The sequence below is a fragment of the Eupeodes corollae genome, chromosome 3, assembly GCF_945859685.1.
Source record: "Eupeodes corollae chromosome 3, idEupCoro1.1, whole genome shotgun sequence".
Lineage (NCBI taxonomy): Eukaryota > Metazoa > Arthropoda > Insecta > Diptera > Syrphidae > Eupeodes > Eupeodes corollae.
The window spans coordinates 13,305,494-13,332,904 of record NC_079149.1 but is presented as its reverse complement, the minus strand read 5'-3'; the positions used below and the strand labels follow the sequence as shown (position 1 = coordinate 13,332,904).

Below are 27,411 nucleotides of genomic sequence, written 5' to 3'. Positions count from 1 at the left end.
GGTGGGCTTCCTGGATATTTCAACAACGTTGACACATCCGCTTTTACTTCTGCTATGACGATCCTAAACGTTGAATCTTATGCTAAAAAGCAGGATAATCAACTCTAAGATGGGGAATTTTTGTACGAAAAGGTCTCAAACGCACTCAATATGCTCACTAGATGGACTGATCACTGCGGACTTAGTATTAATCCTCAAAAAACAGACCTCGCCCTTTTTACACTTAAATACAAGATCCCAGTAATTGTACCTCCTTCAATAAAAAGGTGTACCACTAATTTTTACCAATGAATCCAAATATCTTGATCTGATTTTAGACAAAAAATTAATTTGGAAACCTAACATTCAGGAAAGAGCTAAAAAAGCTGCTAATTTCTTTTTCCATATCCGTCCAGGTTAAAATAGAGCTAATAAGAGATCCGTTTGGCAATGCGAGAAAGCTTACTGGGACGGCCTCAACAACTATTTTAGGATCTTTAAACAGGTCACTATGCTTCCTCGATAGCGCGTTGCCTCCAGTGCAGATATGATCACAAGTTTTTTTTTTAAATAAGCACTTAAATCGTAAATAAGGTTAAAAATTTGATTTAAGCTGCAAAAATGTGATTAGGGCTAACATGTATAAAGCCAATTCAACGTTAGGAGATCTAGAATAAGACCTGCAACGCCCATAAAATTCTGCCACTTCCCAAAGGCAGTACAAATTGATGCTCATTCGTAAAAAACATGAGGAATTCTTCGTCTTCCTTGATTCCTACGCTCGTTATCAATGACACTCCATTTGTTAGCTTTTTAGAAAAAGCCATACTTTTTGGCAGGTATTCCTCCAAAAATTCAACACTGCCAGAGAGTGTTATGTATGGCAAGTCGGTCCTTGAGAGCGTTAATGATTTTCTGGGACCAATTTATTGTTATTGCTATTGTTCTTAAGATATGCTCTTCAACACTGACAAAATCATTGCGAAAGATTTTACCTTTATCCTACTCCTACGGTCTCGTTCCGAGCGGATGGAAAATGGTATCAGTCCATCTGGTGATCTGATGGTTTATTTTTCCGGTGACTGGAAAAAATCTATACATCATTTTGGAGAAATTAAAATTATTACGCTTAATATTTCAAAAGCATTTGATAGGGTTTGGCATCAGAACCTATTATCCAAAATGTGTGCCTTTGGTGTGCCCCAGGGTTCTGTTTTATCTCCAACACTTTCCCATTTTTGTTAATGATATCCAGACCTCAACTTCTAATCCAATTAATAATTTCGCTGACGATCGCTTTTCATATTCGTTTTAAGACTTACATTCCTCGTCTACGGAGGTGGAGCAGCAACGAAATGTAAGTGTATAGCATTGTACAATGGAGAATAAGAAACCGTTTAGAATCTAATGCTTTAAAAACCCCAATGCCGTTTTCTATCGCTAAAGTGAGATATACCCCTTTAGCCACTATTTAAAAGTGACACTTGCATCAATGAAATTGAACATCTTGATATTCGCGGTATGTGCATCAGCAATCTCCTCTTGTGTAACGATCACATACTCGATGTCGCCAAAAATTCTGAGACGATGCAAGATATTTATCTCTCTTTCTGATGTGGCTACAATTTACAAAACCTATGTTCGTCCAAAACTCATTATAACTCGCATCTCTGGGCTGGTGCTGCACAAACTTATTTAAAGCCTCTTGGGTAGTATTGAAAGAAGAGCTTTAAAAATGTTTGGAGACAATATCGTCATTGACTCATTTACGCAACTCGAACATCGTTGCAAAGTTTCTTACCTCACTCCTATTTGTCGCTATTTTAACGGACAAAACCGTAATACTCCCGCTTCTAAAAATGTGCATCAGTTTTCTCTTCAACCCAACTTCGTATTGTAAAGTACAGAGATTCGTTCTTAAGCCGTACTTCGAGAATGTAGACTGCCTTAAAACATTAATAATATTTATTTTCGTTTCTATTGCTTCATCAGTTTCTTTGGCATAAAAAGGGTACTGAAAAACCCTATGAGGCGCGCTCGTTAGTTAAAAGAGAGATATGCACCTACCAAACATCTTTTTATATCTTTAAATGTGGATACCTTTCTTGACTCGTATAGTTTTGTTTGAATAGTTGGCTTTTTCCTCCAAAATTAATTAGAAAATTGAATTCTAACGATAGTCAACTTAATGTGAGCTATTAATAATTCAAAAGTGTTGAATCAATTAATATGATGTATGACATGAAATTTATCTATCTATCGATATGTATAATAATTTTTAAAATTAAATACGTATGTAACTAGATAACAAAATAAAAACATCGATAATACAATAATTGCTATTTTATTTTTATTTCCAGGTACTTATCGAACAAAAAAAAACAAATTAATTGGGTTTTAAATCAGGAAAACAAAAAACAGAAAAACAACAAAAACCCACAATGTCTGGTAAGTAAATCGATGACGACATTTCTAAACGAAAGCATTTTTTTGTTTATATTTCACAGTCAATAGCTACCTACCTACCATACCTACCTAAGTGTTGAAAAATTATCTAAATTTGTCCTTCCATCGTTTCCTCACTTCACACACCAAAAAAAAAAGAACAAAAATTACTCTTTTTAAGAAAGAGAGTTTTTGAAAGAAAAAAAACCAATTGAAAATAAATAAGGATAAATCTTCTCTTCTCTTTAACTGCACCAAATAAAACCAAATACCTACACAAAAATGTCCTGGCAAGGAGGTGCTCCGCCATATTATCAAGGTTCTTATAGTCTGAAGTTTATTTTTTTCATTTTGGGTTTTATTATTTTTATTTGATTTGGTTTTGTTTCCCTTAATAAAAATAAACACTTCCACCAACCACAAACTTAACACCCATAAAAATAGTGAAAAGCAGTACTAACAAAGTTCACTACATCTAACACGTAATCCTTCCTAACTGCCTGCCTGCTGCATGTTATTAACTTAATGAGAAATTGATTTTTAACTTGTACTTATGTTTTCTAGTTTTAGTTCTACTTCTACTTCTAGTAAAACAAAAACAAATTAACACATGTTGTACTAAACCTAAGATCACTAGTTTGTATTTTATGACGAATGAGTGGTAAAAATATGAAATAAAATACTAATCATACGGCACAGCACAAATATTTAGAATAATTAGTTTTTTCTTTTTTATTGTTTACTCACAATCGTGTGAGTTGCACTTTTTAAACTTATTGATGGTTTCAAATTGAAAGAAGTTTATTTATAGAATTTAAAAACGTATTTTCCAAATTCTAGCTAAACTAAACTGGATTGAATGTTGTTGTGTTTTTTTTTTGTTTTGTTTGAATGAATAATAATAATTGTTTTAAAAACCCCTCAGTTTTCCCCATCACCCATCAGCAAGAAGAGAGTTAAAACTTGTTTATTACGTATGTAATTTTGTATCGATTCAAGGTCGAAGAATGTAATTAATATTTACATTAATGTGAGTTTTATTGTTGATTAGTGAAAGGAACTTCCATCAGCATTTCCATTATTAATTACTAGATTTTGATAGTTGTGTGTTAATTTGTATATTGGTTTAGAAAACTCACAATTCTGAGCGAATTAATAGTTTGAGGAAAAACTTGAAAAAAACACCGAAAGTAATTACGTCTGAAGCGATTTCTTGCTATTCTTATTAGCAAAAGTAAACTAAAATCGAAAAAGAAGGCAGTTTGTTAAATTACTTTTTAAAACTCAATAAAATTCAAAACTTTTTTCAAATTTAATGTATGCCTTTTGTCATTTTGATAATTGACATTAAGCCATTTGTTTTGTTTACATTTGAAAGTAAATACCACACAGGATGCACCATCTGAATGCGTCCTATTTAAACCTTTAAAATCTCCGCCATATTTCATTCCAATTTTCAGAAATGAACAAGATTTGTTTGATGATGTTTTATGTCATTTATTTCAAACTAGACATAGACGGCCCTATCGAGGTAACCGTTGGAGCGGAATTCTCTCCGATTTCCTCCGAATCGGAGACTTTTTACTTCAAGGTAGTTGACACTCTCTCCGACAAAATTAAAGGCATGCAATTTGCATGCGAAGCTTTTGCGATGAAGTACTTGTTTGGTTTCATTCTTGACAGATACAAATACAATTTTCCGAAGTCCTCCGACAACTTCTTGTTACAGAAAAAAAACTTTTTTTTTTTCAATTCATTCTTTTTCTTTGACAGTTCAAATGAAAACAAAAACATATGTTTGAAAAAGGGAGGGGACTTTATTCGATAGTTTTGATTTAAAAATCGTTGCGTCTAATTATATGTCTTAAAAATGCTAGCGCATTATAATGGAAAAAATTACTTTTTATAAATAACGTTCTGCCACTTTTTGACGATTTAAAACGCTTATTGTATTTATTTTATAAAATATTATCGAAAATATATCGTATTTTTGATATATCGGTTAATTTGAACATCTCTGCCTGAAATTTATTTCCATCGCATTGCGTCGTCTCATGTCTGTAAAATTTCTTCCGGTGACAGATACCTCAAACCGGAATTCAATCTCCAAAAAAAAGGATGCGTTGCGGCACAAGTTCCGTTCCGACGGTTACTTCGATAGGGCTGTGAATATAAGCGGATTGAATGGACACTCCCATTTGTTACACAGAAAGCAACTCTTACGGGCAATCTGCATAAAATTGGTCAATATTTTGGGCGTTATTGCGCAGATAATTCAAGTCTAATTTGGGCTTTGTCAATATTCTTCGGTTCACAGGCATATTTTTATCTTTTATCTTTACCTCACAGAACAAAAACTGCTGGTAAAAAAAAGTTAAATCAGATGAACAAGGAGAGTACTTCAAATCACCATTTTTTGAGACAACTCGTCCAATTCGACAATTTTGTTTATTAACTCCGATGAAGAGGATTACATAAGCCTCATCCTTCATTGAATTTTTGTATGATAAAGACGTACAAGGGATATCATCTAAGCTAGTTCCTTTGGTGTGTATATGCCCATAGCTAAAATATTACTGATGACGTTTCAGAGTTATCAAAATCGTTTGAAAAATTGCAGTTGATTAATTTTGAAATAGAATACATCTTGAGCTGGCCATAAACTTATGAGCCAAACTGCTTGGTGAAGTCGGGCTTGGAGGTGTTATTTGAGGTGGTTTCAATTGTTGAAATCGAGTCGCTTCAAATAACATTATTTAGTTACCCCCACAATGGTAGTTTAAATTATTTCGCAATTCGAACTTTTTGTTTCCTTCTGGTGTCAATTTCTCTTCTGAAAGAAAAAATTCTAACGATAAGTTTATTGAGGACTAAAACGAATTTCACTAATACGAACAGTCAAAAACTTTGATATGCTTAAAGTGCTGTTTGTGGTGCTTTTTTTTCTTTCAGATTATAATCAATCAGAAACGCGTGTTTTGTGAGATCTGATGTTTCCAGAGTTTAAAAATGACTGCCTCAGTAATCCCAAACTGTCTGGAAATTTGCTATTTTTTTTCGATTTTGATTTATCATAGTAATTCCCATTAAGCCGAAATTTCTACCGTAATGTAAAAATTCAAAAATACAGAAGGTTCAATTTGAATAACCCTGTTTGGCGAGTTGTCATCTTTTGGCAGCTGAAACTGAAACTTTGCCATAAACTCAACTCAATGGAACTTTACACACTTCAAAAACGGTTTGATATTGTTAAAATTTACTACAAAAATGATGAAGAGTTAGAGTTATCTTAAAGTAACTTCTCGCCGGGAAGTAGAAAAATTTTAGCTGATGGACAAATTTGGTGATGTGAAGAATTGAAGCCGGGTTAGCCGGCCATTTGGATTGTAGCTCATTGTTAATGACATTCACACATCCATTAATTCCTTTGAAAAATACTCGTCTTTCAATGTCAAAATGGAATCTTTTCAATTGAGACTTTTGTAAGAAATGTTCTAGGGGATGTGACATTCCGTTTTTAAAAATGGGCAACATACTGAATCCGTTTTCTCATGATAATGAGCTCCTGATAGTGAGATGAAACCTATGTAATGATACAAATCTCAATTAGGTATGCAAGAGGTTTGTCTTATCTCACTAATTGTCTTCCTCAAGTGAAAGCAGTATTTATGAGAACACTACAAACAAAAGATACGAATAGTTTTTTGTTGTTAAATACACCTCAACAGCTCAAAATCAGTATGAAACCTCTGATATTCTGATATGAAGCTGTTCGTATTCGTATATCGTATTGGCCGAATCTTCTGTCTTAATTTTTTTTAAATAATAATTAAGAGCGGTATTATCACGAATATTAAGCGAATGAGACTTTTTCGCATGACGTTCGCCTTAAACTTCAAAAATTTGGCGAATTAAAATGTTGTTCTATTACAATTGGCGAATGTTCGCCTCTATTTGTCATAATATGTCGAACTGCAATTCTTGGTGACTTTGAAAAAATCACAGTTTCTTTTTTGAATTCGAAGTAGTTGTCTAGATTTTTTGTTGCGACATACAAAAAAAATTAGTGAAAATCGACAAAGTTAAGAACAAATTAAATAATTATCAAATAAATTATAATTACAACTATTATTGGTATAGCGTTAAAAGAACCAACAACTCCCAGTTCTCAAAGTTGGTGGAGCTAATGGAGGCGACCCCCGACAAGTGCTAATACAAGAGTATGATTCACATACCAAGATATCTTGACGGCTTTCCATTTATCCACCACCTTTCCAACAAATCCTTTAACGCACTCTGATTCCACACAAACGAGTCTAGAACCAGGATATCTAGCATCAATAAATCTTTTTACTCCATTACTGTCACAAGCCTTAAAAAGAAAAAGTTTTACCTAAACATCAAGATTCAATTTTGAAGTACTATACCACCATCGCATTTAGGCTGTAGAAACCTTTCTATTTAAATATTGGTGTTGTAACTGAGCAGGAGCTATGAAACCAATGTGAGTTCCGCCTACACATCCAACTATCCCTGGTAAGCCTGCTCAGATTATCGCTGCAAGCAAATTAAGATCTTCGCTTAAAACTACTGAAACTGTAGGTTGGGAGAAACCTAGCTCAAAGTCGTTTCCTTCACTATTTTGTTAACTTCCACATCCGAGAAATTGTAGTGCGCAAGCAAGTTTTAAAATTAGTGGAATTGCAGAACTTTGAGTCGTTTGAAATCCTGAACTTATCTGACTTAAAACATATTTAACTGCGTGTTTGCTAAGCCGAAAGTATAACACAAATCTATGAAAAAAAATCTAGGTAAATTTTATCAAAGAAATTGTTAGTTTTATTATCATCCACAATTCAACGCTGCTAATCATCTTTATATTTATTCACTTTTTTCACAAAAAACAATATTCTTCAATATGTCTCAAAAGTCCACAAATCAATTGTTTGTCCCAATACAAAAAGGTCATCATTAAAATTTAATTAGTCAAACGAAGAACCCGAAAAGCAACACTTTCTCGATGTTTTGTTCAACCATTGTGATTCCTGTAACAACTAATTTTCAGTGTCAAATTTATTTTTTGACATGAGCATTTCTGAAATGAGATAGATCTCTAAAAATGGTTTTGATTTGAGACCGAGATAAAGCATTTTACACACCTCCAGATGAGTTCTGTTATGAGTGCTATACAATTTATTTTATTTGAGTGTTATCATTTTGGGCGTCGTTTTTAAACTAAACCTTTGTAATATCAGAAAAAAGTTTGTAGAACATTGAAACCAAATTTTAGACCAACAAATTCTTATCCAAGTGCGTTGACATATTGGACGTTAAGTACTTACGGCGAACGTCTGTAAGTTTATAATAATAGATGCTTTTCATATTCGTTTTTTTGATTCTTATTCTTGTTCTTCGAATGTGGACTACCAACGGCAGCGTATGATAAGCTCATTAAATTCTGATCTTAACAGCATTGTTCAATGGTGTAGTATTTAATGCTTTGAAAACTTAATGCTGTTTACTTTCTCAAAAGCGTAACCCTCCACCAATGCCACTATCCATAGGTGGTACTTGCATCGAGGAGATTGAACAACTATATGTAAGTGCTAGGTATGCACATATGTGCATCACAAACCACTTGTTGTGGAGTGAAATACTGCTAAGTGTTTAGGTTTTCTTAGACGATTCAAGAAGTTTTTTACCCCTTCTAATCTGGCTATAATTTACAAAGCTTTTATTCGTCCTAAACTTGAGTATAACTTTCATATTTGTGCTGGAGCCCCAATAACGTACTTGAGTCCTCTGGAGCTCTAAAATGCTCTATCGAAATAGCAAGTTTCGTTTCTCGCCTTAAACAATACCCGTACCCGTACTACTACGAATGCCCATCACTTTACCCTTAAGTGCAATTTCGTATTATTAAATACAGAGATTCTTTCAGCCGCACTACGCGAAAGTGGAATGCTTTACCTGACTCAATATTTCCCACCCATTACAATGTGCAGACATTCAAAACCAATGTGCATCGATTTCTCCCTTTTAATCCTATCCTCATTTCCTAATTGCTTGCACTGTTTAATCATTATAAAGGTATTTAATACCCCGTTAGTGGCCTTTTAACAAGAAATTTATTAGGATATTATTGTTATACATAGAAACGTATTATTATACTCATAAAAGATAAACTTAAACACACAAATATCATAAAAACGAACTGACGTGACGCGAGGTTGAAAATCACCAGTCATCGAAAATCTAAAATGTTTTGCTATAAATAGAATTCGTTTTGTGTTAATCTATCTTAATCCGATTTTTAATGCATATTAAACAAATAAACATCAACGCTGACGATTCATAAACTGTGTTCATTCAGGTTTCCACCACCTGTTGATTGACTCACCCACCTTAATTCTTATTATGACGTTTGTGTATCAATTTTGATCTCGTTTTTTTTTGTTTAATAGCCTTTGTTTGGAAGTTGTTACTCAGAGTTCGCTAACCGCATTTTGAAAAATTGCATTTTTATTCAAAATAAGGTGCACAATTCTTTTGCCTGCACACGATGTTTTAAATCCAAACTTTTCGTGTCTTAGAGGGAATTGTAGGCATACAGACATTTTTATCAACAACCCTGGCAAATGGTGTCTACTTTTTGATTTACTGATCTAACTTGTATCTACGAGAATAAACATTTATAACTTTTATTTTTCCTATCAAAATCAGGAGAAAGGGCAACAAATCTTCTATCTTGGGTCTACATTTCCCTTTGATTAGAAATAAAGTCCAAATAAAAAAATGGACAATTATCATCTTTTAAGGTTTAATTGATTTGAATTGAATGATTTGGAAAAGTTTTTAAAATCAATTGAAACCTAACTCAATTTTTAAATTTTGACTTCGATCAACTTGATTAATTTCTAGGACCTCACTTTTAACCTAAAAAAAAGTTAAAGCCCCTATTATAATTTGCGAATCCCCAACACAATTGGACTGGCTCAACTGTTTGAAAGAGCCACTCAACTGAATTCAATCAACTTATTGTTGTCCAAGGTTCGAGTCTCGAATCATAATTAATTCCATGGTTTAATTACTAATTACAGGTTTCTACGTTCAAACCACTCTTAACACTTGACTTGTCATAGCATCTCACATTATTTCCTATTTACTTTCTCAAAAAAAAACTTTTTCACACTTAGTGATCGATGCTGATTTGATAACAAATCTCTGTTCTTTCTTCTTGTGATGAAATTCGTATATAATTGTACATTTTTTATTTGTGCAATTAACTTTGATTAACTAATTATTATCTCTACTAAGCTAATGAACAAATTAGTTCATATTTCACTCTTATTTTTCATACAATCACCACAAAAAAAATGAGAAAATAAGCTTCTTGATTTCGGTTTAAGCTTATCAGTTTAAGTGAACTAGAGAGATCAAATAAGTCTTATATTGACGTATGTGCGTATGACTCAATAGAATTAAATATTTAAAGTTTGATCAGATTGAACACTAAAAAAAAATAAACATTTTTAAAAGCGAAAGTGTGATTCATTCATATGACGAGAAGGTTTATTTATTTTTATGAAGTGTGAAGTTTCTATTCAAGGTTTTTTTTGACAAAATATTGTTTTATGTATTTTTGGTTTGAAATTCATAATATACGCATTAAAACAGACTAAGTATGTTTTTTATGATTTTCATATGTTTTTGAATATGTTTATATTTTAGAATTTCCAAATGTTCTTGTTACACGTGGATATGAAAGAGTTGATGAAGGTACAATGAAATCAATAGAGATAACAATTAAAAACTTGTTAGCTAGATTCATTAACTTCAGCTAGATGCAACTTTTAGTAAATATTTTGGTTTCTTTTGTTTATAACCAAGTTAGTCTTAGTAGCTATCACAAAGACAACATTTCCTAATTTTTTTTAATATAACGTAATTGAAAATGATATCAAATGTATGCGCAATCGGGGCGATGAGTGATATGATATGATAAACATATGAAATTCCACTGCAGACGAAAATAAACAAAGACTTTTTTGTGGAGCCAATAGTTCAATAAAAAAATTATTTATTCATGTCGATTTTAATACAAAGTAACCTTTTATTTTTCTTTGAAATAAGTTTTACGTCATCATTTTTTCAGAAGATCTTTTTATTTTTATAATTGGAATGATTCATAGAAGAGCAAGCTTTTTTAGAGTTTATTTTAGACCCGAACTGTGGTTGTCCAAGTGTGTTTTGTCGAACAGAATAAATTGGATCAAAGTTCAGAAAAAAACTTCTTTGCAGCAACTTTTTTCTTTAAATCTGGGCAAGGGAAAATATGGTTGATCAATTATGGGAATAATCACAAAATCCAATAGGCAACGTTCCCGACAACTCTAGGGGCTAGTTGACAATGGGTTAAGTTTGAAAAGAAATCAAATCTTCTTGTTCAATGTCACTCATCAATCGAAATCAGATTACTATCTAAATTCATACTTTACGTCTTAAACTATAGATTCCCTTGCAAATATTTTGTTTTACATGCTTGGTAAAGTGTTTACAGTTACGCAGCACAAGTTCGGTGAGGTCACTTCTTCTACTGCGCTGTTCTGTGGGCGTGGATTCCAAGATTTTCCGGGTCGGAGCATTAATTTTCATGTCCTCTACGTGACCCATCCATTTCACTCGTTGGACTTGTATCCTTCTGGTTAAGTCTACGGCGCTGTATACCCTGTACAAATCGTCATTCCATCTTCTCCTCTAATCACCTACTATGCATACGGGACCGTAAATCTCACAAAGACCCAAGGTACTTTCATCAGCTATTGTCATAGTCCAAGCTTCTGCACCGTATGGCAGGACGGGGGTTATTAGGGTCTTTTACACTTAGTTGCTCCAAAAAGGTCTTTACTACTCAATTGCTCTCTTAGCCCAAAGAAACAGCGGTTAGCAAGATTAATTCTTTGTTTGATCTCTGCGCTAATGTTATTTTCTGCATTCATAGCGAAGCCCTGGTAGACAAAGTCATTAACTATCTCACATTAAAGTCTGTCGATGGTGACGTTTTGACCGAGACGTTGCTGTTGTAGGTCCTTTCTATGTGACATCGTGTACTATTTGCGAACTTAAAAGGTGGAAAACCCTTTAATTCAATATAACCCACATTTAACAAACAAGAATCGCATATTATCTATTCTTTATCGCTCAATTTCTTTCCTTCTTTAAAATCGAACGATCGTTTTTTTCGGGTTCTGATACCTTACGGTCGATTGTTGCTTAATTTGTGGTTGCGTATGCGTGTGGCTTCAGGAATCTTATCTTTAAGAATCATGGAATTTCGTGGTATTTAAGAAATATTCTAAAAGTGTTAGATCTCAAGTTCTAAAAGATCACTTCTTCCCCTAGGAATATACATAAGTAAAATGTTCAAGAAGTTATTCTTGCAAAATAACTATTGTTTTGTGGCAAGTAGCTCCTCCTTACCTTCCAATTCCGGAACCAAACAAAATCAATAATCATAAGCTCGGTAGCAAAACTCATTTTCAAATAAGTAAACAATTCAATCAAATTCAATTGGAGTACCCGTGGCATGATGGTTAGTGCGTTGGATTGTCATGCGAGAAGTATTGGGGTCGATCCCTGCCTGTGCCCCCTAAAGTTTAATTCACGGGTACTGCCTTTTGCGAGGAATTGACGGACTGTTGCGCCACAATTTAATCACAATCATAGCGCCTGCATAACAAAGCAACGAGAGGCTTTTTAACTAACTTTCTTGCATATTCCCAGCTAAAAAATCAAAATGTTGAAAACGGGCCTTTATACTAAAGATCATTTTTCGATCATTTTAATGCTTTCCAAGGACCCAGTTAATGAAGATATTAATTAAAAGCCTTGAGACCTATAAGTTTTCATGTAAAATACGTTGTAGTAGCGTTTGTGGAACTCCTTATTCCAAATTTTGACGAAGAATTGACAATCCTGGGTTTTCTCCAAGCCTGAGGGCGACTTCAAGAGCAATATTCTCAATTTTTCTTGACAAACGGCTTAGATACTTCACAGCACCAACTCTGCTCAAATATTTCCACCGGTTCGATTACTGCCGATCATTGATGGTTAAGAACCCAGTATTGCTTTAGTCTTGCTAATTGTGGCTGCAAAATGATTCACCATTTCTTGAGCGAATCTTAACAATTTCATTGCGTTGTAGAAGCATGTATAGTTCTATTTTTAGTTATGGCATAGTTTTAATTTTTCGAATGTCAAAAGATGACAACTTCTTTGAACCTCTTATTGGAAAAAGCCTGATTAGGAGTGCGGAATTTAGTTGTGCAACTGCTTTAAAAGGTTTTACTTTTGATTTTATACTTCTTAACTATTTTCTATGTTCAAGTCTTGCGGAGAATAAGTAAGACTTGCAATTTTTTGACGACTTCGACTTATTTAAGAAGCTCTACTTCATGAAAAGACATAATTTTCAATTCATTGCAACATGAAAAGATGTTAAAGGAAAGCTACTAACCATCACGCCACGGGCACTACAAAAGTTAGCAGTGCGGTTACCTTTAAAAATATGAAACATAACTATACCTAATTGTATATTATTAACGTAGCTATTTCCATACCCATAGACTCCATATCGGGTTACTTACTTCACTACAATCCAGGATAGTCTATAATCTAAACCAACATTTTTCTACAGCCAGCTCTGTCTCTAACTAGCTGTCTTGAGTTACGTACAGCACTTGGGGTTAGGCTCTTCCTCCATTTGTGTGAGTCGCGACTTGTTGCGTTACCTTCTTCTGCTTCGATGTCCGTACGCTCCACATGTACAAGCTACGCTTTCTAACCGTTCATGGAGAACCAATCACAATTGACCTTCCAAATTGCTAAATCGTTGGTTTGGTCACAATAAGTTAGATTTAAACAAAAATTCAGAAATCCTAGTTAAATGATGCTAATCAATAGAAATCGGATGAATAGCTTCTCATCAATACTTATTGTCCTAAGCTATAGATTTCTTTACAAATATTTTGTTTTACAAACTAACGCCCTGTGTGAACTAGGGCCTCACCTACTACACTTCTTCATCCAGCTCGTTCCCTAGCTTGATGTCTCAAGTTGCACCTTAATCCGCGGCCTTCCTCTACTGCGAAGACTCCGGGCCGGAGCATTGGTTTTACATGCGTTCTACGTGACCCAATCTTCTCTGGCGTTGGAGCTTTATTTTTACTTTTATTATGACTAAGTCTACGTCGCTGATAAAACTCGTAAAGTTCGTCGTTTCATCTTCTCCTATACACATCTTCTATGCACACGAGACCGTAGATTACACGGAACACTTTTCTCTCGAAACGATCCATGGGGCTTTTGTCATATTCCATGTTTTTGTACCATATAGCAGGACGGGAAGAATAATGAATTTAGGATAACCCACATTTAAAAAACAAGAATCGTATTATCGCTCAATTCCTTTCGAAAAAAAGGAGCGGTCGTGTTTTTCCAATTTTAATACTGGAACGCAATTTTGGCCTTGTCTCTATTTTATAGATGTGTTTTAAAGAATCGTGATTGTTTTTTTTTTAATTTCTCGACATGAGTACCTAACCTTGTGAAATCTGTGCTTAGTACGGTAGAAAATTGAAATTAGAAACACGGTGACTTGAGATATTGATAAATTACCAAAAATCGAAGCTTTAATCCAAGTTATAAATCATGAAAATGCAACTTGCAATGCTCAAAAATGGCAGCGAGCTAATTTCATTTTTGAACCAAAAGAATGTTCCAAATAAGTGCAAATAACCTTTTTCTACAAACAAATACAGTGTCTTGCAATAGGAGCTTTTGTTTATTTAATTTTTTAAGAGTGGATATTTATCTCGCTGTAAAAAGACAAGATAAGGAATTTCTTTTGAACCATTAGCATAGACCTAATCTTTTTCGTGGCTCTAAAGAAAAAATCTAAAGGTACAAAGTTTGAAGAACTCAATTGTGATCACCTTCTTGAGAAACAACATGACCAGAACATTTTTCCACCAATTTGATATTGTTGGTTGCTTATGCGCAATCAATTCACCGCAATAGCTGCTCTGGTCTCATTCTCGAATAATAAAGGTCAAATCCCATAGCAATCGCCAGGCCGATAACTACCAAAAATTGACACGTTGAATATGGAGATGCTTTTCGCCAAATCATTCTTTGATTTTCCGAGCCCCAATTGTGACATTTCTGCTTGTAAGCGTTGCTTAAGTTGAGTACTTATATTCAATGAACTTTATACTTAAGACTTAATTCTTGATCCAAAATACGTTTTAATGTCGCTTGTGGAGTGTCTGCTCGACGATTAATCGACGTTAAAAAATAAATTAGTTTAGTTACTTACAACTCACTTGCGGAAATGGTTAACATTCCTCTTGGTGCTATGAAGGGTAAAATATTTTCTATCTATTAAACTGAATCAAACCGAAGGTGGAGCAACTTACCCAACTGCATTATATCTAGGAAGATATGGCCCACCTATAATAAAACCCGTACAAACTATCTTCTATGCAGGCCAAGGCAAGACATAACCAGGATTGTTGCGGTTTGTACCGGACATTGGCCTATAGGAGTTCATGCAGAGAAGTTGGGTATCTCATACAACACATTTTGCCGTAGCTGTAGTGACCAAAGAGAAAGTGAAACGATAATCCATTTCCTCTGCAAATGTCCTGCTTTGGCAAACACTAGAATGAAATACTTCTTTCACGAACTTGATGAGTTATCTGAGACAAAGTTTAGAGACCTAATCTTTTTTCTGAATGCGACAAAATGGTTCTAACATAGTCGCTATGAAGCTTCTCTATAAATCTATCACTTTCAATCAAAGGTCAAACGAGTTTTTGGTATCAAAACGGCGCACTACAGCGCTAATTGGATCTCAGCCTTGAGATCGCCATTTCTACCCCTACTTACAACTTTGAACCATTCCAGTGTGCGAGTGATTTTAGGGATGAGGGACCTACAGGTATTATGCCGAATCCGAAGGGCTAGTTTGAGAAAGCACTTTTCATTAGAAGAACTATTCTTGGAGATTTTGCTAATTGTTGGCAGTAACAGTGAAAGAACCCTTAGGTCTAACGCTCTAACACATCATGCCAAGGATACTATAATTCGACGATATTTTGATTTTGTCCATGACTACGGAGTCTACAGCAGAAATGTTATCAGTTGTTTTTGAGCGACGCATTTGGTAACGATTTGTTCAGTTTATCTACCATTTTTATTGTTGACAGCCAAAAAGGTCCTTCCAAAGGTATACAGCTTCCTAACTAGGGGGCTATTTAAAATTGAACTTCTTATTGTAAAACCCTTACTCTTGAAACATATACATCCTGTTAGCTTACAAATCAAACCATTTTCCATGCGCAAGAAATGGCGAGAACAACTGAGATCTATAATTTGTTGCTGAATATCTTATTTTAAAAGCTCTTTTTTATGGCCAAAGTTACTCTTGAAGGATTTCTCAGTTTTTAGCTAGAGTAAGAACCCTATAAGTAACACAAAAGGATCTAAGAGAAAAGGCAATTACCATTAAGCCATGGGCACTATAGAAGTTCAAGATACTTATTATTGACGTTGGATTTTCCAGAACTTAATACTTACATAGCAAACTCCGTATCGTGTTCCAATGAACATCAACTCCAGCCAGTTCTGTCTGTAGAAAGACGTCTCCAGTCGCATACAAAAAGTTGGTTTCACTTGTTGTTGCCATCTGTTGCATTGGTTTCTAAGACCCTTAGGACCGGAACTTCAATGTCCACATGCTTCACGTGTTCTGGACATCTTAGCCAATATATTTTAAGCTTAATTGCCTGGCTAACGGTGCTCCACAGAAATTTAGGTTCAAATTACACTTTTTATATAAATAAATACTGATAAAGATGAAATGACATTGAACATACTTTTGTTTCTAATCAAGTATTGGTAAACAAATTATGGCAAAGTTTATCGCCTTTTCTAATTAATATAATCACACATATTTTATTTATTCTTTTTATTAGTCACCCTTGTGCAATGTTTGGTTTGTTATTCCAAATTGTTTGAATTTGAGGTATAAGAGGTTTTTATCTTGATACTTATAATATTATTTAGACCATAAATCATTTTCAATTTGGAAGAAGTGCTTTTTTAAAGTGCTACATTTTTGAAACAGGTGTTCAATAATTACTTAAATAAATACTGTGTAATCTTTGTATCTTGTCGACTGAAACCACATTCTTAGCCTCTGCTTCATTCATAGTCATGAAAACCCAACTTTATCCCTTATGTATGATAAAATTCGTCGTTGATCTCCTAAGAAGACTCGTCTAGCAAATCCATGTTTTCCATTGCTTCATAGGCCCCATAGGCCTCAGGGACTTGTAGGTACACAAAAGCTCTAAATCAATAATAATCCATTGAAATCCTCATCTCCTCAGATGATTACGATCGTGAAGCACAAAGAATATTGGCCAAGAATGCCTTCAGTGATGAAAGAATTCGTAGAGGCTTCATTCGAAAAGTTTACATGATAGTTATGGTGAGCAAAGAAGAAACTCAAGAACCAAATCCAAATACCATCGCTATTCCTTATGATTGCAATTTTATCATTTTTCTTAAAGTTTCAATTAATGTTGACATTTGGAGCAATGGCATTCGTAATGAACTATGAACCAGCTCAAGATTGGATGTTGGAAAACTCAAGTTGGATTTTTATAGTGTCCCTTATGATACTTTTCAGTTCAATGTGTGCCATGGCTTGTTGTGTGGATTTAAGAAGAAAAACTCCCTATAATTATTTGCTTCTTGGAGTGTTTACAATTGCCGAAGCATTTCTATTGAGTATGGTGACCATGAGATTCCCTTCGGGTGTGGTAAGTTATGACCAAGTTATGTACATATACACCCTTCACACACACTTTTTGACACATCCTTTTTCTAATATCGTTTAACTTTTGGTTATATTTTTCAGATTTTAATGGCAATTGGTTTGACAACAATTGTCGTCTTTGCCCTAACAATATTTGCAATTCAAACGAAAATCGATTTTACCACTTGTGGTGGTGTCCTTCTGATAGCTGGAGTACTTTTTATAATTTTTACAATTGTTGTTATGTTCTTTCCCTCGCACACTTTGATTTATATTCAAGCTTCGATTGGTGTGGCATTGTTTTCGCTTTATTTAATTTATGATACTCAATTGATGATGGGCGGAGATCGCAAGAATTTCATAAGTCCCGAAGATTATATATTTGCTGCACTTAGTATTTATTTGGATATTGTTAATATTTTTTTGTATATTTTAGTGCTGTTGGGCTTAATTGATGATTAGGTATCCACTATTTATTGTTTTGATGGTTTTTTAAGTAATTTAATTAAATAATCTATTCAAAATAACTAGAATTCATTTCTGGCTAAAGAGACATCTATGGTCGACAGGTGGAACTATTAAATATTTCCTACCAAGGTGATCGGAGAAATCCTGCGTTGCATTTCAAAATAATATAAAATTCTAATTTTTTCGGAAGAGGCATTAGGTGTTTAATGAAATCTGAATAAAAGGGTTTTTCCAATTAGAGGTTTTATTTTGATTAGCTCGCTATTTGAGCTGCAGTCAGTTTATCTTTTGACATTTGACAAGTTAAAACTAAGCTATTACTAAAAATGGAACTATGCAAGTATCGTAAGTGTTAAAATTCACAACGAAAATAGTGAAATCGAAAACTGAGCTGTTGTTGTTAAAGAAAGAACTTGTGTGTACCGCTCAAGAACAACTGAAGACTTTGGTCTAAATGCTTTAAATGTTCAGTTAAAAAAAAACTCAAGCCTGTCGAGCACAAGAACCAGCGGAAGTTGTGATTGGACTTGACGTTTATTTTCAACAAGACAGCGCAATGTACGCAATTTTTAAAGTACAGATTCCTGACCGTGCTATTTTTCGAAGAGTTGCTAATAAATGGCCAAAAGTGAAAACGGACACACTTAGGCCAGTTTAATGGCCCATTGTGATACCACATTAATCTTGAGGCTTTCTCCTAAGCTCAATGGAACCAGTTTGAGTCCCTTACGAAACGTGAGAGGCTGATTATATTGATATGATTTAGATCGTTAAAGAAAAATTCTCCTGGGTAATTCTTGCGTTTTCGAGCCAGAGCTGGGCATGTGCAGAGAAGATGAAGAACTGTTTCTTCTTCTTCCTCTTCCATACAGCTTCTGCAAAAGTCATTTGAGAATACGCTTAGTCGCGTGGCGTGCTTTCCTATTAGACAGTGTCCTATCCGGTTATGACACCTATTATCGAGCTTATATGCGATCTGCTTAGAGATAGCAAGCACCTTGAACGTAAATCCAGTGTTGGCCAGATGTTTTTTGTGACTTGAACACGTGGTGATGTTGTTCTACCTGGTGCCTGACCTCCGCACATCTTCTTGCATTAGCAATAGTTTACAAGTAGCGATTGGCATGCCAGTACGTGCCAAACGTGGTAGGATGGGCTGTACTGTACCTTTCCTGGCGAATTCATCTGCCTTACAGTTACTATAATGTCTCTATGGCCCGGCACCCAGCAAAGGTGAATATCAAAGGTAAAAATCTCCATTAGAGATGGTCGACAGTTATGGAATGTTATAGAGTTTGTAGATACAGAGTCCAGAGATTTGATAGCGGCCTGTCTATCTGAGAAAATACGGATATCAGATGTTAACATCACGTTTTCTTTAAACTAGGACAAGACTTCCTTCACTCGTTCAGAGTACACACCTCCACCAACCCCTTCTTTTGTTTTTAAACCATCTGTATAAAATTGGATTGACCATCTTCCAGGAATGTCGTATCCTCCCAGAAAGATCTGCATAGAAATCTGGAAATTTCTGTCGAATTGCAGTCGGGAGATGGTGTAATCTGTGTGCTTTGGAATTGATTCTAAATACCTAAGAATTACGGAGTGGCCAATGTTGTTGTAAGTCCACTGCGACGAAGCTTTGAGGCGAATAGCAGAGCTTGCTGCTATTTGTTTCCTAAATATGTCAAGAGGTATTATGTAGAGTAAGGTGTTCAGTGCCGCTTATACATAGGCAAGCTGAACGTTGGACTTTTTTTTAACTTATCCCTGTTTATACCTTTCTCTAAAGCAGTCCACCATACTGCCACACCGTACATTAAAATCGGTCTGATTACCGATGTGTATATACAATGCGTGATTCTGGGTTGTAAGCCCCATTTATTACCACCAAGGTGTGTAACGATGTTTACACCGATTTGCCTTTACAGTAGGCATATTGAGACGGAGAAAGAAGTCTTGTATCAATACTTGCCCTTAAATGGATATCAATCAATCTTTCCAAGGTCTTAAGAAGGAATGATGATAGACTTATAGGTCGTAGATCTTAAGGATTGACTTGCGAGCATTTACCTGCTTTGGGTATAAAAACAACTTTAACTTTTCTCCATGCCGAGGGAACATGGACCAGGCAAATACAGCTGGTAAAAATTGCCTCAAGGATTAGTGTAATTATGTTAGAAGTCTTTTGTGACTCGGCTGGTATTATTCCATCTGGTCCTGCAGATTTAAATGGTTTGAAGTTATTGAGAGTCCATTGTAGCTTGTTTCTTGTGATCAGACCTTGTGGATATGTTGTATTGGAACTTGAACGTATATAATTGTTGCAAGTTTCGGTAAGAGAACTACCAGGAAAGTGAGTATCCAATAGTAAGTTGAGCGATTCATTACTTGAATTTGTCTAGGAGCCGTCTGCATTTTTCAAGCAGCTTGGCATCGCTGGACTAGTTGAAAGAATTTTCCGTAACCGAGAGACTTCAGAAGTTTCTTCTATCGTGCTACAGAAGGATCGCCAAGAAGATATATTTCCTTAGGCCGACCATTGTGGTGGGAACATTCTAAAAACGTAATAACATCGACGTCTCCAATTTAACGATGCAAAAAAAGTAATAATTCGAAATTGGTGGCCACTTTCGCACCCAGCCCTTGCCATAATCTGTTGGCTTCAATTCTTTCGTCAAATAAATGTTTATGGATGCAGATGATGCTTGAAAAACAGCGATCAAATGGGTTCGCAACTTAACCTGTTTTCTCGAATTTTTCTAACAAACGAGGTACCAGGTCACTTGTGAAGGAGCACCTTGTTGTCATTGTAAGTGCTTTTTCACTATTGTTACGCAATGTTAAACCGTGAGCCTCTCCATAACGACAAATGTTAAAAACTGCTTTGTAATGAAAAACTGTGGATTTTATAAAAATAGAAACAAATCATTGAAACAATGCCGCCAATCCAAGAACAAACAAATCCCGACGTTCTTAAGAGTCACATTATACTAGATCTGTCTAGTTTGATAATTTTTGTTTTGTATTTAAAGTTGAGTTCGGAAATCGAAATTGTTTTAACTCATGCCTTCTGCCACTTTTCATCAACAACTTCCTGATCTGAAAATTTCTCCCACAAATGTATCAAATCAGTGTTATTTTTTTTACCGCAACTGTATTATTATTTGAAGTCTCTTGTGGATGTCTTAGGGTTAAAATACGTCTTTAAAACTCGAACTATAGCTGCAAAGTCCCACATATACAAAACTTTCAAAAAGAAACTTAATCTCTTTTCTCCTACCGGGAAAAAATCTCCAATCTATGTGTTGCCTTGATGTGTGAGTTTTAATTTGTTGATAATGATAACATTGACTGATAAGTCAAAAGCTCTCATATTATAATCAACATTTTATTGTTTTTTTTCATTTTAAATTTAAAACAACTTAATTAAAAAGCTTTAAAAAATATACAGATGTAAATATTTAAAAGCTCATTGGCTAATCACATAGGTAAATATACATTATTTTAAAATATTGGCTTTCTTTATTTATCAATTAAATGATTCATACGAAGTTTATAAATATATTTATATTTTTTTCCCATTAAAACCACCACAAAAATGTGTCATTATCATTACGTTAATCAAAATACATATATAACACTTAGTGAAATCAATATATAAGGTAGAAAGAGCACAGTTTAAAAAGCTTTTCATCTGCTATCTGGCTTATCTAGTCTTTTATTTTGTTGCTGTTGTCAAACTAAATAACGACAACATTAAATTTTTGATAACAAACATTTAAACGAAAAAATAAACTCCAAAGTAGACGACTTAGGAATATAATTTTTTAAAGCTTCATTTTTAGTTTGATTTAGTTTTTGTCTGTGCTCTGTGCTGATACTGAGTGATAATTTTTGAATGCGTGTTTTGTATTATTTGCAAAATTAACAACGAGTGATATTTATAAGTTTTAGTTAGAGAATTTTCGTAGAGATAGAGAAAATAAGACGACAATTTTAAAATAATGTATCAATCTTTTAATTCGGATTCTGCAGATCCAAACAACCAACAGTATTATGGAGGCGGTCAGGGTGGATATCCACCCCAAGGAGGATATCCACCACAGGGTGGTTATCCACCACAAGGCGGATATCCTCCACAGGGGGGATATCCACCACAGGGAGGATATCCACCACAAGGTGGATATTATCCGCCACCCCCAGCGGGTGGTTATGCACCACAACCCGGTTTTATTCAACCACCTCCTGCAGGTGGTGGCTATGGCGGCTTTGGAGGCGATCCCGAACAAGATGTCAAGAATTTCTCATTCGATGATCAGAGTATTCGAAAGGGATTCATACGTAAGGTGTACCTTATATTGATGGTAAGTTTTAAAAATTAAGAAATAAAAAAAAGAGAAGGTTGTAATTATTTGTGTTTTTTTTTTTTTCTTAAAGGGACAACTTGTTGTTACATTTGGATTTGTTGCATTGTTTGTGTACCACGAACCAACTAAACAATGGGCATACAGGAACAGTTGGTTATTTTGGGTTGCTTTGGCTATGCTCTTTATTACAATGATTTGTATGGCTTGTTGTGAGGGAGTACGACGACAAACACCAACGAACTTTATTTTCCTGGGATTATTCACGTTAGCTGAGTCATTCCTTATGGGAGTTACATCTGGTCGATACAAGTCCGATGGGGTAAGTTGTTTCTAAATTAAAATTTATATTGATTTCACCTGACTGCAAGATATTTCGTATAATTTAATAGACCCAAAAATGGTGTTAAGGGCCTGGAAACTTTTATTATTCTTTGATCTTTAAATCAAGTGAAAATGAATCCATTCTCTTTTTACATAAGAAGGCCACGATCTTATTGACGTGCATACAATTTCATGATATTGTTTAATATTTTAAATGAAAAGCTTTAAAGCTATACTAAATTCGTTAATATCACTAATCGATTTAAAGGGGTAATCAGAACTGTTGATCCGAATTTTGACTTATTTTTAATTGCGTGAGGGACTTTTTTTTCAGTCTCAAACTCCTTGGTTGACCAACTCTAGAGTTGATATCAAACTAAGGTGAAAGTAAAGTTGAAGAAGAAGTTGTTCTCCAATTGATTAGCTTTTAACTCAGGAGTTAGAATTTGAAAATTATTCTGTTTGAAGTGTTTTAAATATCCCGTAGGAAATTTGTATAAATTAGCATTCCTTCAGCCCAAATACAAGTTTCTTTTTTAAAATTATGATGAAAATCAATGTTTTTAAATATATTAGAACTTTATTAGTAAGAATAACCATTCCTATTAATTATGGAACACAACGTCGTTCAATTGATTTTCCTGTTCGTTTTTTTTTTATGTTTTTGTGTATTGTGGTGGCTGGTAAGTTTTGTGTCGAATAAAGCAACATTCGAGGGCTACGAAAAAATGTGTTTTCTGTATACGTCCATACTTTTTTAAACAGGCCATCTGTTCTGGCACTAAGTGAAACCTAGGTTGGCGAAAACACCGATCATAATGAGTTTAACCTTCATGGTTATAGCTTAGTGCCATTATTCTTTTCTTATCATGGTCTAGCCGTTTACGTCCGTAATGATGTTGCCAACCAGCTTCTACCACAGTATGGCCAATGTATTAATACGAATTTTAATTATATTTGGTTCAAATTTACTGTTCAAAGGCGCATCATTCATACTTGTTTTATTTATCGCAGCCCAAGTTTGGATAGTAATTCAACTTCAAACAAATTTGATACGCTGTCAGACTATATCCAGAGAATTGTATCCTATTTTCTGAACAGTGTGATCGTTGTTACGGGCGATTTCAATGCACACAATTCTTCGTGGCTGCGCTATTCAAGTCAGAAAACTTCCGAAGGAAGGTATGTCGAGATTTTTGCTGAGTTAAACTACCTGACTCAGTTAGCTGACGAGCCAACTCGAATTCCTGACGTTGCAGGTCAATCGGCTAACACTATAAACTTGTTTCTTACTTCTGATCCTAATAAATATACTATCAGTGTATTATCGCCTCTATGCACATCAGACCATTGTGTCATATCTGCAAATTTCTCATGCCAAAAAACGCCAGTCAAAGTTAAAACCCCTATGAGAACCGTTTGGCAATATGAGAAAGCCAACTGGGACGGTCTTAATGAATTCTTCGGAACTTTAACTAGTCACTATGCTTCCTCGATAGTGACGTGGATTCCAGTACAGATATAATCTTAATTCTTTGTGGAATGAGAAATTTTATCCCGAATAGCGTAAACTCTAATAAAACCCAAAGAAAACTCATGGTTTGATTCGAGGTTTAATGAGGTTATTAGGATCAAAAATGTAAGTTTCCGGAATTACAAATCTAACCCAAGTGAGGAAAAACAGAATAAGTTCAAACAAGCTAAAAAGACCTGTAACGGACATATACGACGCATTAAATTTTTGCATGACCAGAAATTACGGCAAAAAATACTTCAATGTCCCAATGGTAGTAAAAATTTCTGGTCATTTGAAAAAAAATGTGCGTAACACTACGTCTTCGTCGGTTCCGACGTCGTTTCCAATGACACTGCCTATGTAAGCTCGATTGAGAAAGCCAATTTGCCATCCCGCCATCCTGCATCTGTCACAGTTCATGGAAACGTTGTTTCCAGCCTAGTTTTGGAAAAAGTGGTACAATGGTGATATTCACTCCACAATTTGCACCTAAAAAATCACTCTCTGCGGATTAATTGCGCACATTTCGTTGGATAATCTAGCCGCCCAATTAAAAATGAGATTCGTGAATTCCCATTTCTTCATAATTTTACGTCCTTACTTTTTGATGATTATGAAAAATTGTCCCAAACATACTTTCTTCGTAAAATAGTTCAATGAGGATTTTATTAAATACAAAAACAAACACAAGTTCTGATAGAAAATCTTAAGTTAAGTAATCAACTTTCTAATTTCTTGAAAATTTTAACGTTGAGTTTAGAAAAATAAAATCGAAAGCTATGAAAAAATAATCCTAAATTTTATTTTATTTTCGGGTCAAGATGAAAATGGGCCTTAGAGCTGAGCTGAAAATGTGGGGAGTATTTTTAAGTATAACCAAAATTGGTTGTACGGATTTTAAAATACCAAATACTGCCAAGTTTTTTTCCTCAGCAGCGTTAAGCGATTTATTGAAAATGGGATTTTTTCGTAACTGCGGATAATTGTAACAACCAAAAGGGCAGTAAGCTAAGACCTCGAACAAATCTCTAGGGTCTAGGTTATAAGAATGTAAGTTCCAATCAAATCACTTTCAGCTATACACATTTTGACTCTAATTACTAGTCCTTAACCACTTTCAATTGACTTCATTCATGACTCATTCCTTTCCTTTTGCTTTAAATATGGATTTATGGTTCTAATCTTTCAAGCAGTGTTTAAATCTAGACCTAGATTCTATAAAAAGCAAAACGAAAACGATTGTTTGATTTTTAAAAACGAAAAAAAATAACGGATGTTATCGAATTTGTTGTTTCATAAAGTTATGCACATGAAGCATAGAAATTTTGTTAGCAACATTCCTACTCTTAAGCGCTTTTTGCGATCATAGAAAATATGGATGCTCAATCTGCTCAACACTGTTATTTATGACGTTTATAAACATTATCTTCTGCAATTTAACTAAAGGTTGTTAAATAACAAATCTAACTTTAAGGAGATGTCTTACGCAAGTCTAAGTTAGACAGACGTTTATTAAAGAACTTGCAGATATCTGGAACACTTCCAATTAGAAGATAGGGGTACCTTCTCTTAAGAAAACCCAAATACTTATGTAAATTCCTCAGAGGAACTAATTTCGACACCGGGCTTACTGCAGAGTTTGTATCCTCATGCCGTCGAATAGAGTAGCACATCTAGGACGCTGTGTCTTAGTACTTAATTAAACAATTAATTAATTTATTAAGTCATTTATTTTTTCATTCATTAAACTTCCTAGTCAAGCACTAAAATACTTATTTGAATTGAAATTGTCACTCCCCATAACATACAAAAATCGCTCGGCGGATCGATTTATTTAAAGTTCCTGCGGATGCTTCGATGCGAACAAATTCTGAGACACCTAAATATTCCATTTTAAGATAGTAAAGCGCAATGAGTGGGTGTTAATTTTGTCCCATGACAGGATGTCTGAGATGTTATTGAAAACCCATGCTAGAAGCTTCGAGTAGTTGGAAAACAGTATTCGTTTAGCAAATCCCAAAAAAAACGAAACTTCTTTTTTATCGAATTATCTTCCTATTGCACTAACGTCCCTTCTTTTATTCTTTCAAAGGTCACTGAACCGCTGATTTATTATCAGTTTAAGAAACATTTCAAAAATCGAACGTTAATAAACGTCAATAATAATGTACGCTATAGGTCCACTGTTGATCTGATGGCTCATCTCAACCAAAAATGGAACAAATCTTTACAAGGTTTTGGAGAAAGAATATTGTTCCACTTGATGTTTCAATGGTATTTCAATAAGTTTGTCTAAGGCAGCGGCCAAGTCACTGATAAAACTTCGGTTTCCATTGAAAACCGAAACCAAGCATTAGTAGTGCGGCTAGTAGACAGATGGGGACCGTCTCGAAACCTACTGCGTGCTGTTGTCATGTGTTCTTTCTGTCTGTTGTTCTTCCTCCTCTGTCCTTCTCTCTTGTATTAATGTTTTGTGTTGTTATCACCTTATATAGTCTAGTTTTCGGAAAAGAAACTACTTTCACGACAAATACCATCGAACAAATTTCGTGCATGTTCCGGCTAAGAGGAGAACTCCTTAATCTGAACTACATTCCTCACCGCGATGACTTATCGATTTTATGCAACCTATGCAACTTGAATGAGCGCGAGGTTATTTTTCATTTTGTTGGGCGATGTGCGATACTAAGAAAAATATGAAGACTTATCCTTGGCAGTGCCTTTCTTTCAAATACTGAAATCATAAGCCTTCTACAGGAAATGGAAGTCACAAAGTTATATGCATATTGTAAAACAGCACTTAAATATAGACATACAATTTTAAATGAAGCGTTTTAATCTTAAACTGCGCTTACTTTTTTTAATCTGTATAAAGCTATACTTTAGTTGTCAATTAGGCAGAAGGCAATGCCATGCATGCCCCAGGGTTCTGTACTGTCTCCGACACTTTTTATACTTTTTGATATTGATCTCTTGACTGCCACTTCGTATCCAATTAATTGATTCGTTGACGATCTTACTCTAAGCTTTTCATAGTCGTTTTAAAACTCACATCCCATTCGAATATATTCGCAAAGTTTCTTGCCTTAGTCTTTTTTTACCGTTATTTCAATGTGATATGTTCTAGTAAAATAGCCAGTTTCACACCTCGCCTAAACTTGAACTTCCTTTTACACCTCTTCTTTATTTTGTTATATTTACACTCTGTCTCTGGCATATTAAAGGTATGTGATACCTTTTTAATGGATATGCCAATCATTTAAAAAAAGACGATTTGGTAGAAAAACATCAGAATTAACTGACCTCGTTTACAAAGGTACATAAGGGGAAGTCCAGATCTTGGTCTAAGTTCTGGATAAAAAGATAATTGTAGAAAAAACCTTTCAAACACAACCGAAAACATTTTTTAAAAAAACGAAGTCTATCGC

The 27,411-nt window shown here is 34.6% G+C and overlaps 3 protein-coding genes across 7 annotated transcripts in view; 2 read left to right on the top strand and 1 right to left on the bottom strand.

Annotated features, from left to right (window-relative positions):
• Positions 1 to 27,411, bottom strand: part of LOC129949546 (aspartate--tRNA ligase, cytoplasmic) — a 121,238-nt gene that overhangs the window by 12,043 nt on the left and 81,784 nt on the right. The gene's annotated exons all lie outside the window — the stretch shown is intronic.
• The window catches only part of LOC129949547 (protein lifeguard 1), a 33,334-nt gene that overhangs the window by 4,292 nt on the left and 1,631 nt on the right, over positions 1 to 27,411 (top strand). The window contains exons 2-5 of one of the 5 annotated variants that reach the window (XM_056061069.1): positions 2,340 to 2,427; positions 10,156 to 10,203; positions 21,815 to 22,143; positions 22,217 to 22,465. In XM_056061069.1, the coding sequence (XP_055917044.1) occupies positions 2,421 to 2,427; positions 10,156 to 10,203; positions 21,815 to 22,143; positions 22,217 to 22,465 (633 nt within the window). In that variant the 5' untranslated portion in view covers positions 2,340 to 2,420. Of the gene's footprint in view, positions 1 to 2,339; positions 2,428 to 2,486; positions 2,744 to 10,155; positions 10,204 to 21,814; positions 22,144 to 22,216; positions 22,466 to 27,411 lie in introns of all 5 variants that reach the window. The other 4 variants (XM_056061071.1, XM_056061070.1, XM_056061072.1 and 1 more) reach the window with 4 other exon arrangements.
• Positions 16,881 to 17,780, top strand: LOC129949548 (protein lifeguard 1-like). Its single transcript, XM_056061074.1, has 2 exons — positions 16,881 to 17,312; positions 17,411 to 17,780. The coding sequence occupies exons 1-2, from the start codon at positions 17,031 to 17,033 to the stop codon at positions 17,768 to 17,770; spliced, it is 642 nt and encodes a 213-aa protein (XP_055917049.1). The 5' UTR covers positions 16,881 to 17,030; the 3' UTR covers positions 17,771 to 17,780.

Bases quoted from the DNA above. Each gene is read 5' to 3' on its own strand.
- LOC129949548 (XM_056061074.1), top strand. From the start codon at position 17,031: ATGATTGCAATTTTATCATTTTTCTTAAAGTTTCAATTAATGTTGACA. The intron at 17,313-17,410 runs GTAAGTTATGAC...TATATTTTTCAG, and splicing joins TGAGATTCCCTTCGGGTGTG to ATTTTAATGGCAATTGGTTT.